This window comes from Lissotriton helveticus, chromosome 5_1 (genome assembly GCF_964261635.1).
Source record: "Lissotriton helveticus chromosome 5_1, aLisHel1.1, whole genome shotgun sequence".
Taxonomy (NCBI): Eukaryota; Metazoa; Chordata; class Amphibia; order Caudata; family Salamandridae; genus Lissotriton; species Lissotriton helveticus.
Window position 1 is genome coordinate 2,108,112,289 of NC_136065.1, and position 12,101 is coordinate 2,108,124,389.

General features: G+C 52.6%; 1 protein-coding gene across 6 annotated transcripts in view; it reads left to right on the forward strand.

Moving 5' to 3' along the window:
- Nucleotides 1-12,101, forward strand: part of RALGDS (ral guanine nucleotide dissociation stimulator) — a 375,186-nt gene that overhangs the window by 292,390 nt on the left and 70,695 nt on the right. For 2 of the 6 annotated variants that reach the window (XM_078646154.1, XM_078646151.1), the window contains exon 1: nucleotides 2,630-3,419. The exons of the other annotated variants lie outside the window; for them this stretch is intronic. In XM_078646154.1, coding sequence (XP_078502280.1) covers nucleotides 3,237-3,419 — 183 coding nt within the window. In that variant the 5' untranslated portion in view covers nucleotides 2,630-3,236. Of the gene's footprint in view, nucleotides 1-2,629; nucleotides 3,420-12,101 lie in introns of those variants that run through there. 6 annotated transcript variants of the gene reach the window in all.

Consider the following 12,101-nt stretch of genomic DNA (forward strand, 5'->3'; position numbering starts at 1 on the left):
GTTATATTTTAGGTTTTATTTAATCATGCATTCCCTCAGAGTGTCAGCTACTTCAAGGGCGCTGTGCTTCTGTATTTGTTTGTGTGTGTAGCATATTACTCTTGTATTGTGTGTACTTCACACTGAGTCTCCTCTAGGAATTCATAACAGCCCCGGTTGAGAACGCGGGAGTTGAGGCTGAAGCCAGTGCAAGTTTCTCACAGTACCTGCCAGTAGGTCAAAAGGTGTTCAGAATCCATGGTCATCCAATCCTTGGCCTCTCTGCAGAATGCACAGTGCAGGGGTCGTGTGTTCCAAATTACAGTTGTGATTAAGTATGAATGTGCATGAAGGCAGTACACAGCTGACAAAATATCGACAAGGCGAAAGTAAAAGAAAATGCAGTGATTACAGGGGAGTTAGTGCATTGGGTGTGGTAAAGTGGAGAAAATGCAAAGTAGTGCATTCAGGAGAGAGTGAAAAGAGGGTGCTGAAAAGGAAAGAGATGAGGTGTAATATGTGCAGATGGAAAAGGTGTGGGAAGAAAAAGGGCAAGCCTGTCAAACAGAGTGAACTTAGCAGGAACGATTGAGACCCTTTGAAGACCATCAGCCCTTCAACAGGCCTCAGGAATGTTTCATTCACAGTCTCATCATTTCAGCAGGAAAACATTTTCAATATTATCTTAAAAAGCTAACAACCATTGACGGTGACAATAGTCCTGGCTGGTTTTAGATGGATGCATGACAATACAACGCACACATTTACAACGCATGCCTTTACAACGCAGTTTTTACATCCCAACGTCCATTACAATGCATGATTTTACATTGCATGCCATCACAACGCATTCCATCACAACACATTCCATCACAACGTATTCCATTACAACGCATACCATTACAACGCATATTACTTTTAGAGCAACAGTAGGGTAAGTGTTGGACAGTGTAGGGGTAAAAATTACTATTTCCACTCCAGTGAGTGCAACAGGAGGGTAAGTGTTGGATAGGGGAGATGTAAAAATTACTATTCCCCATTACTTACCTTATATTACGTTGTAATGGCATGTGTTGTAATGACATGCATTGTAGTGGCATGCAATGTAAAGGATGTTGCTTTGTAAAGTTTGTTTCCCATTTTAGATGCATGTCAGTGAGGTATATATCTGGATGTAATAACAGAAAGCTCAAAGGGGCCTTAAAATTACTGGTCGGGTGGCACGCTGTGGGATTCAGAAATGTATCGCCTGATTTGGAGCGTGCCAGGTGTGTTACTCCATCACAAACATGACAGATATCCTGTCCGCTGCTTTACAAGTGCCATTGGATATAATGAGGTCCACTGGAATTATACGATTGTGTGGCTGCAGCGTTTTAAGCATAATTATATATTTGCCAAATAATCCATCATCTGCTGCATAATCTGCAGGTTTTAACCCCAAAAACTGCTTCTACTCACACGGTTCAAAAGTTGCTAAAGGGATGCGACGGGTTACAGCGCAGAGGAAGGCCCTTTGTTAAGGTCGACTGGTTGCCGTTCTCTTACATTTTTTGCTATGTTTGGATGTTAAGCTGATACTGGTGGGGGTAAGCAGCCATGATAACGCGGGCATTACCCCGCGCTGCCATTACGACGCTGCTTTTACAACGCAAGTCGTTACAACGACTTGCGCTGGAGGGCGCTGTTGGAAAAGGAATAGTTTAATTTTCTATTCCAACACCTTCCCTACTGTAACGTGGGCTGGAGTTGGAATAGAAAATTAAACTCTTCCACTATCCAGTGCCTACAGCGCAAATTGTTGTAACGACTTGCGTTGTAAAAGCAGCGTCGTAATGGCAGCGCGGGGTAAAAGCCTGCGTTGTCATGTCATACATCCCTGGTGGGGTGCAACCAAAGCCCAGACAGTGTTTCTGGAGACTCCCCTCTTTTTTTTCATCCCACTTAAAGCCCTGCTTTTGACTGATATTCCCAATGTTTTGACCTGAGCTGCGGTTTCAGGACAGCACTCTCTGCCATTCAAAAGCCCTACTTTTCACCATTCCTAAAAATACTTGGGGAATTTATAACTTCCCCCAAAATATTCCAGGACTGGAGTTTGGAATGCTAACTATACCTCTGGAAATATTTCAAGGAAATTTGCTCTTTCCCCAATATTCTAGGACTGGAGTTCCAATAGTAATTTTGACCTTCCAGTGTCTGCCACGCCCACTGCTGCCCTGATTACGCAGTTCAGGCAAGTTTGGATATATAGAATTGTAAAAATAATTCATATCATGGTTGGGTGCCTCCAAATCGGGCGTCCTGTGTTGCTTTCTTTTATTAATTATTGTGCATATCTTTGTAGTGCGGTCCGTGGCACGTTCACATCGGTTGTTGACACCGTGGTTAATTTGTGGCGGCCCCGGTTTTGGACAAACCCCTTGTTTTTCTTCGTTTAATCCCAGTCGGAGTTTGAATTCCCCGTTCCGTGTTTCCTTTGGCTCCCGGCCTGGTTTTGCTCCCTTCCGTGCTTTCCTTCGCTCCGGAACGTGTTTTGCTTCTCTCCGGCACTCTCCTCCAGCCGGGATCCGTCCCCCCGCCCCTGTCAACAGAGATGGCGTCAGTGGGGGCGGGGCCTCGGCCGGTGAATGGAAAGCCCAGACCGAGCTGGGGTCAGACCCGAGCGAGCTGAGGGTGAGGGAGGCGGGATTCCAGCCGCAGCCTCCGGGGACCCTGAGTCCTGCACCGCCCCCCTCCCAAAATACACCCGACGACCCCCTGGAGACCAGCGCTCCCCCCATACTGCAGCCTCTGGGAACATTTGCACCGCGGTCCTGGGCACCCCCCAAAATACTGCAGTCTCCGAGGACTTTCGCTTCTAAACTGTAACGTTCCGCGCACCCCGAAACTGTACAGCTTCCCGGAGGGCTGCGCTCCCGAAACCTGTTGCCCCCCCTTTAGTAACCACCGAAGGACCTGTGTACCCCAGAAGCTGGTCATCCAGGGCCCTGTCCCAGGCGCACTAGGACCCCTCCCCTCCGACTCAAGGACCCCTGGAACTGCGAACCCCCGGTGTACTCGGACCTGGGACCCTCTGCACTCGTGGATCCGTGAACCCCGTTTGCACTGGTGGCCGTGGATCCGCGACCCCCTCTGGACTCGGAGCCCTGCGCCTGGCACACCTCCTGGATAGATAAGGATCCCATTACGCGCCCGGCTGCCCTGCGCTGGGACCCCCGATGGCGCTGCCCGGGTGAGGATGCTCCGGCCCACCCATGGTGCACCTGACGCCCCCCGCCAGGCTCTGCCATGAGCCCCCCGAGAGCCTCCGGAAGATGTTCGAGTGCTCCCGGCGGATGCGGAGCCTGTGGGACGGGGTGCGGAAGGAGGTGGAGGCCGACGGGCCCGTGGTGCTGAGCAGCTTCACGCAGCTGGATCCGGACCTGCCCTCGCTGGAGGTAAGAGGGGGTGCCCCCCCCCCCCACCACTGCAGCGCCCCCTGCCCTCTCCTCGCCCGCAGTCAGCGCCCCAGTCACAGGGCGCCCGCACCCCCAAACTACACTCTGCGCACACCCCGCACCGGGATAACTTTATTCAAATGCCCACCCCGGCCTCCGTACCTCCGCGCGCGCCCCGTACACCCACCCCCTCAAGCACCCTCTTCTCCCACCACCCTGGAGACAGACGCCATTCACCATTTGTCACATTTATTTATGGTGCAAAAGTGAACCTTTGGGCAAGACCTCCCTGCATCGCAAGCGCGCCACAGTCCACGCAGAGGTGGGTGATTGGCAGCTGGGGTCTGCAGCTGAGATGCTGGGGTTCAGTGAATTCTCACATGTCCAGTGAGTGGTAGTCACTAGTGATCATATACATGTTAGCGCTCTTACACTGGTGACAATCGGGCGCTGACCACACATAATGTCTTTTCCACTCTTGGTTAATGGCTGTGAGTTTCTGTCGGAGGGGGGGGGAGGGGGCCTGTGAGTTTCTGTCGGAGGGGGGGGCTGTGAGTTTCTGTCGGAGGGGGGCCGTGGTGCAGCAGAGGAGTTTGAGGGGATGTTGGCGTTGACCCTGTGCTGTTGTTCTTGTGGGTACATATCTGTTCAGCGTCTGTCGTGGGTTCTTGAAACTGTGCATTGTTTATTAGTTTGCACCAGAATAAAGTAGTTGTATGGAGTTTTTTTTCAAAACCATGGGCCATTCTGGCGGCCCATCCAACCAATGCCACGGGCCTCTGTGGCGGTCCATCCAACCCATGGCAGGGGCCCTGTGGTGGCCCATCCAACCCATGCCAGGGGCCTCTGTGGCGGTCCATCCAACCCATGCCATGGGGGCCTCTGTGGCGGTCCATCCAACCCATGCCATGGGGGCCTCTGTGGCGGTCCATCCAACCCATGCCATGGGGGCCTCTGTGGCGGTCCATCCAACCAATGCCATGGGGGCCTCTGTGGCGGTCCATCCAACCAATGCCATGGGGGCCTCTGTGGCGGTCCATCCAACCAATGCCATGGGGGCCTCTGTGGCGGCCCATCCAACCCATGCCATGGGGGCCTCTGTGGCGGCCCATCCAACCCATGCCATGGGGGCCTCTGTGGCGGTCCATCCAACCCATGCCATGGGCCTCTGTGGCGGCCCATCCAACCAATGCCATGGGCCTCTGTGGCGGCCCATCCAACCAATGCCATGGGCCTCTGTGGCGGTCCATCCAACCAATGCCATGGGCCTCTGTGGCGCCCATCCAACCAATGCCATGAGCGCCTGTGGCGGCCCATCCAACCCATGCCATGGGGGCCTCTGTGGCGGCCCATCCAACCCATGCCATGGGGGCCTCTGTGGCGGCCCATCCAACCCATGCCATGGGGGCCTCTGTGGCGGCCCATCCAACCAATGCCATGAGCCTCTGTGGCGGTCCATCCAACCAATGCCATGGGCCTCTGTGGCGGTCCATCCAACCAATGCCATGGGCCTCTGTGGCGGTCCATCCAACCAATGCCATGGGGCTCTGTGGCGGCCCATCCAACCAATGCCATGGGGCTCTGTGGCGGCCCATGCAACCAATGCCATGGGGCTCTGTGGCGGCCCATGCAACCAATGCCATGGGCCTCTGTGGCGGTCCATCCAACCAATGCCATGGGCCTCTGTGGCGGTCCATCCAACCAATGCCATGGGCCTCTGTGGCGGTCCATCCAACCCATGCCATGGGGCTCTGTGGCGGCCCATGCAACCAATGCCATGGGGCTCTGTGGCGGCCCATGCAACCAATGCCATGGGGCTCTGTGGTGGCCCATCCAACCGATGCCACGGGGCTCTGTGGTGGCCCATCCAACCGATGCCACGGGGCTCTGTGGCGGCCCATCCAACCAATGCCATGGGCCTCTGTGGCGGCCCATCCAACCCATGCCATGGGGCTCTGTGGCGGCCCATCCATGCCATGCCATGGGGCTCTGTGGTGGCCCATCCAACCCATGCCATGGGGCTCTGTGGCGGCCCATCCAACCCATGCCATGGGGCTCTGTGGCGGCCCATCCATGCCATGCCATGGGGACCTCTGTGGCGGCCCATCCATGCCATGCCATGGGGACCTCTGTGGCGGCCCATCCATGCCATGCGGACCTCTGTGGCGGCCCATCCAACCCATGCCATGGGGACCTCTGTGGCGGCCCATCCAACCCATGCCATGGGGCTCTGTGGCGGCCCATCCAACCCATGCCATGGGGCTCTGTGGCGGCCCATCCAACCCATGCCATGGGGCTTTGTGGCGGCCCATCCAACCCATGCCATGGGGCTCTCTGGCGGCCCATCCAACCAATGCCATGGGGCTCTCTGGCGGCCCATCCAACCAATGCCATGGGGCTCTCTGGCGGCCCATCCAACCAAATCTGTGGGCTACTGCTGTACTTTGTCCAAACCCCTCACCTAGTGGGGTTAATATTCCACGAAAACAATGAGCCACTTTGGCTGCTAGCCCTGGGGAACTATCAACTGCTCCAGGTCCCGTTTATTTTTATTTTTTGCAGTTTTAGAAGCCTTGAAAACCGTCCACTGCTCTGGTGAACCCCCAAAAATAAATAAATGCCTGTGACACCCCATTCCACTGAGGCGGCCACCCCAGGAAGCGCACGCCTGTGCTTCTACAGCTATGTCACGGGCGATAGCGGCCAATGCCTCTGTGGCGCTATACCACAGAGCCACCGGCTGCAGTGGCTGATGGCACAGAGAGCCAGGACCCTCCTGTTTTTATCCCACAAGCACGTGGCACTATGCCCGCCACCCCACAAAAACGGAGGCCACGATACAACACTTGTGCTGTACGGCGTTCTGTCTGGTTCTATTTAGGATTGCAGTGTGTACCCACAAAATATATTTGGCTTCTTTTATGGTTCAGAAAACTAATTTTCACATTTCTAAATTGGAGACAGACCCATATGAGTAGAATGGAAGGGACATGTTTTTTCTTCTTCAATAAAACAAAGGTAGTTTCTGGCTGCGTTCGCCAGACTTTTGTCAGGTGGACTCTGCACACCTTGAAGTGTCTTGTTCTACCGCTTCTTGTGTCCGCATCTACAGCCATGTCCTGCTTTCTTCTTTCATTTATTCCCTGAATTCTGTCTAATGATGTTCACACCGATCCACATTAGTTTTTTGTCTCTGAAAATACCCATCTCCTCTGACTGGCAGAGCTCAGATGCTGATGAAGGGCTTTGATGCTCAAAAACTGAGCCGAAACATGTTGTCTGGCTTATTTATGGATGTGTCATTCAAGTAGTACTGGGTTGACCAGTTAGTTCTAAATAGACCTTGTCTAGGAAGTATTATTAATCACACAAATGCATGACTATCCTCGCTTTATATGTTATGATTATGTTATGATTATGACTATGGCTAGAGTGACAGGGTTGTACTGGCGGAGAGTGGTAAAAAAGTCTTCGGAGCCCTGAGTTCAGGGGACAAGAGGTGCAGACTCCGCGGATACCTGCATATCCAAATTTACACTGCCTAATCTTCAAACACCGACTGCTCCACGCTGAAAATGCTGGGATACTCGTTTACTTGTTTATTCATGTGTGCACGCGCCGTGCACGCGGGCTGTCCTCGTGCCCTTGACTCTGATGGGCTCGGGGTTGGCCTGTTTGTTTGTTTCCAGGTGCGCATAGAATGCTCTGCTTTGTGACCCTGTGGTGTTTCCGTCGAGCCCCGGGGCTGCAGGGGCCTGGATTAGTGGGGTGCGAGTCTAATCCGGGGGTCTCTTTACATTCTGGTGCCTGGGTACAATGGGTGAAGGGAAACTGCAAGTCCCAGAATGCAAAGTAAACAAGCGCGTGATAAGCTCCGTGCCCCTGGCTAGCGACGGGTTGATAGTCGTGCGAGCGGATAGATATATGGGGGAGGGGATGCTTCTTATGGACTCAATATGCGGACACCCTCGCAACTACACCAAGCCTATTTTTCAAGAGTAACTTCTCCAGGCCCAGTCGCTAACCACAATTCTTAAAAAAAAAAAAATAAATAAAAAAAAAAAAAATATATATATATATATATATATATATATATATATATGGATTTGTTATTTTAATAACGAGCCTGTGAAGTCTCTTAATGTGCCACCTGGACTGCACTGCCACCTGTGGGACATCGCTCTGCGCACGTCCCAGGCACACCTTTATTTAGCCGTGCCACTTATCGGGGTGCCACAAAAACACCAGGGTGCAGCTGGTGAGGTGGGTTCAAACGTGGGTCTTCCAGTATAGGGGGCGTGCCGCAGACATCTAGCGCTGCGTGATTAAACACGTGCAGGCCTTCGACTTCAGGGCGCCCTTTATTTTCCCTTCTCGCAGTGGACTTCACCGTCAGCTTATCCCCGCGGTGGGCATCTCCCGGGTGTAAAAGATGAAAACTGCCATTTAGGTCTCTGGGCATCGCGCCCTCGGCCCTGCGGGGGTGTATTGTGTTTGGAACGCAGAAAACTCACTAGAAATGGAAAAGTAAGTTTTCTCCTTAAAGAAGGCTCTTAGATAGGTGGGTGGGCTAGCAATAGCAGGCATGCCCTTTTCTTGCACCTGTGACCTTTCACCTTTCCTCCCAACGGGGCCGAGTGGTGTTTGAGTTTGCCGGAGCAGAGCTGAGTGAGATGCATTTATCACCGGGCTTGTCACTCGCTTTATCTCGACCTCTTACCTTTCACCTCTGGTGTGAGGGTCCCGAGCGACACAGGTATGCCTGCTCTTACCACTGGGCCGCGTCACTCACCTGGGACCGCTCGCCAACGCTGTAGTCTCTCCACCCTAAACCCTCCCAGTGGGCATAGGCCGGAGCCAGACGCAGGAGCAGTAAAGGCTCACTTTAAGGTCTGGCTAGAGACTTCATACATGCACAATGGTCACTATTGCCTTATGTAATGTAACGTTTGCTCTTGTAACATGCTGAATTGCAATTTTTCCTCATGTTTCACTACTGTTCCTATTGTGAAGTGCTCTGACACCTTCGGGTAAAGTCCACGCTATATAAAAACGCATAAAATAAAAATAAGACACGAGGCAATGGAGCAGGCCACTCCACACCTGTTGGTTGTAGCAATTTATAAGGCCTGGGCGGTAAATTCTGTTCCGCTCACTGAATTTGGGTAATTTTATGTATCATGGAGAACACCGAATTGTCAAAGATTCCGTGATCCGCTCCTTCGCAGAATTTTTTTACTACTTCGCACTTTAAAAATGTGTGTTCGTGAGATATTTCCCCCATAGCACGCAAACAGCGTTCGCGAACAGGAAAAAAGCAAAGCGAACGGGCGGAACAAGCCATTCCGCGTGTTCGCGGAACTCTGCGTGCTCGCAGAGATTTTTATACTGTTTCACGGGGCTTTGTGTAGCGCGACTACGCAAATTCTGCCCACCCCTACATTTTATGTAGCGCCTAACATTGGCCTCTTTGTGAGCGCTGATCTGAGGCTCGACCTATGCGATTCCTGGCTTATAGAAACTGTTCAGCAATTGGCCCGCTTTGATATACACTGAACAACGGAAACCCTATATACATATAACACCTGTATGGACCCCTCGCCTCCTGAACACACATTTAGTGCCAGGGAGGTGGTATTCCTACTCCCAGTCCTTGTGGGGGATGTCTGGTGCCCGAGAGAGCCATCTGTGCCCAGAGCAGCCAGGGTTGCACCGCCCAGAGTGCCACAGCAACTGGTTCGACATCGCCTGAATTCTGGCCCCCAAAGCTGCCCGGAAGGGCCCTTGTTCCCAAAAACAGTACCCCTGTGGGAGAAGGAGGTTGTCATTCCGGGCAGACTCTGTTGTGCCAGTTAGAACATGGCATCTCGCCCACAAGAGTCCAGTAGAGTGACTGTTCTTCGTCCGTCTTTGGGTGGACTCGGGTGGCCTCTCTTACGTGGCTCGGCCACGGGCTGCCCATGACTCGATGGTGCAGGGCCGTCCTTAGGCATGTGCAAGCTGTGCCCTTGCACAGGGCCACCAAACCCCAGGGGCCGCCACGCCAATATATATCCTTAATATAATAATCCTCTGAAGATGGATACATATTTGTGTGGTGGCCCCTGGCAGGGATTTGGCGCCCTCCGGCTCTGTTCCACTTCCAAACACCCTGACACCCCCCCACCCCCCTCTTCACTGGCCTCCGCGCCTCTTCGGGGCCCTTTTCCGGGGCCCTCTACCTACGCTCCCTGCCCAGGGCCGCCATGAGCCTAGAGCTGCCCCTGGATGGAGCCAAGCAGTGCCATGAACATCTTGCCACTTCTACCCACAGAGCTACAGTCATACAATGTCTTGGAGGCCATTCCATTGAACTATCTTGTAAAGCCGTTATGCTTTGGAAAATGGCAGCCAAAGAATTAGACAACAAACACAAATGAACTGGAGCGGTTCCGTTGAGACTGCTTGGACCTTTCTTCTTCTCCTGCACCAACATTATTTCTGGTCTCCTTGTTTACAGTACCGCCTCTCACTGTTCAAAATGTTATTTTAATATGAAAGTTTACTTTACATATTATCCATGGATGATTATCTAGGTCATGACAGTATTGTGTTTTCATCTTTTAGCACCCTTTTAACCCTCATCTATTTATCTACTTATTGTTTTTTTCAACATGTTTGTATATTGAACTTTTTCCACTCTTTTGTGATTTTTAACGAGATCAAATAAAAGTATTTCTGACTGACTTCTACCCACTGTGCCCATGACCAAGAAATAATCTGGGCAGACTGGCATGGACTCTCCAGAAGCCAGGCTGGGGTCCTGCAGGGGTGGGGAGCCCTACACCTCACGTTGAGGTGCAGGCAGCGCACACGTGGCGAAGCATTTTAATCCTTCAGACAGGTATTTAAAACGAGTGGAGACAGCTAGGGCAAGGGGCACTGGTGGGGCGGATTGTTGGGTGCCAGGGTCCGGCTCCTGGCCGAGGTGCACTGGCGGGGCAGATTGTCTGATGCCTCCAGTTGGCTAGAACCGAGGTGCATGGGTATGTGTGCTTTGGGTAAGGACGAGGTGGTCTAACAGAGCTGCCCCTGCTGTGGGTCACCGAGACTGGGGCTCTGGCAGGCCCCAGTCCTAGTACAGAGGTGCCATGTTTCACCATTAGGCCCATGCGGGCACCCTGTGGTGTAAACCAGCGCCCGGGGCTGCAGCTTCTTGGCTTGTGCAAGCGCTGCTTTGAAAGCTGCCCCCAGGCTCCACTGCAGAGAATGTGCCCGGTGGGGGCCCTGGCATCCACCCACCCTGCCGCCGACAGCTGCGCGTGGAGCCGGCCCCTGTGCGCCCCGTCCTGTCCCCGACGGCTCTGCTGTCAGCTGTGGTGACCTCAGCAGGGAATGTGGTGCACGTGTGGGGAATGACTGCTGCTCTGAGCCACCACTTGCACCCCACCCTGAAGGCGCCTCGAAGACGTGGAGACCACCCCGAGCCACTGTGCTGCGCGGGTGCTACCTGCATGGAATCACACTGCGTGCCCTGCAGGGCGCCAAGACTTGGCATGCGTCTGGGCGCGACCCCCAGATTCCAACTTCTGGGTGGACGCCCCCAAGCGCAAAGGTCCCCAGAGGCCCTTCTGTTGTTCTGGGGTGCCTTGGCATAAAGTTTGGGGTTCGGCGTGAAAGGACTCTCTCCTGCGCACTGTACTGGAACAGATGGGCTGCTCCGGGCTTGGCCTCTTCCAGAAGCCAGGTCAAGGCATCTCTCTGACGCGAACACTTTGGCCCACATGCATCAAGCATTTTTGTAGTCGCAAACGGTGCGATTCCTTAAAATCGGCCGTTTGCGAATGCAAAAGTGCTTTTTGGGATGCATGAAGCAATTTTAGAATTCGTAATATTTTTGCGAGTTCTAAAATTGCGGGTGCTTTTAAGAAGTCGCAGATGTGCGACTTCTTAAAAGCAATGCATCATTACTTTGACAAGTGGAAATTCGCAATTAGGGGGCCAAATTTACCGAGTGGTTGAACCACTCGGTAAATTTGGAAAAAGTGTTTAAAATGGTGAAAAAGTATTTTTTTCAACATTCATGTTTCACATACATGTCTTTAGGACATGTGTGTGTGAAACATGATGCGAAAAATACATTTCAGGGGTGCATGGGGGGGTCCTTTGGCCCCCCCCCTGCACCCATGAAATTTTCTAAGTGCCACTCGCAATTTGCATTGACTCCTATGGGCCTTTTGGCCCATAGGAATCAATGGGAATTGCGAAAATGTAGTTAAGAATTCGGTATTCATTTGGGATTCGGTAAAAATTGCGATTTTTACCGAATCCCAAATGAATACCGAAAATAATGATGCATAGCATTTTGCACTTCTTAATTTGCGATTCCTTATTTTTCGCAAATTAGGAAGTGCAAAATGTAACAATGATGCATGTGGGCCGATATGTATAGCGCTTACTACCCGTGCTTTGGCATGGTAGCGCCCCCTGAACCCTGCACCTCTTCTTGCGAGCCTGGGGGTACCTCCAAACAGCTGTTATTCGTCGGGTTTGGCAGTGTGTGTCTTGAAGTTTGTTCAGTGTTTGGATGAGGGGTGGGCGGTACAGAACAGCGTGAGCGTACTTTAAATCAGGCTTGTTTAGTGCCTCGTGCACGAACGGTGTGCGAAGCACTCAGTTTTTCTTCGGGTTTCCTGACCCTTT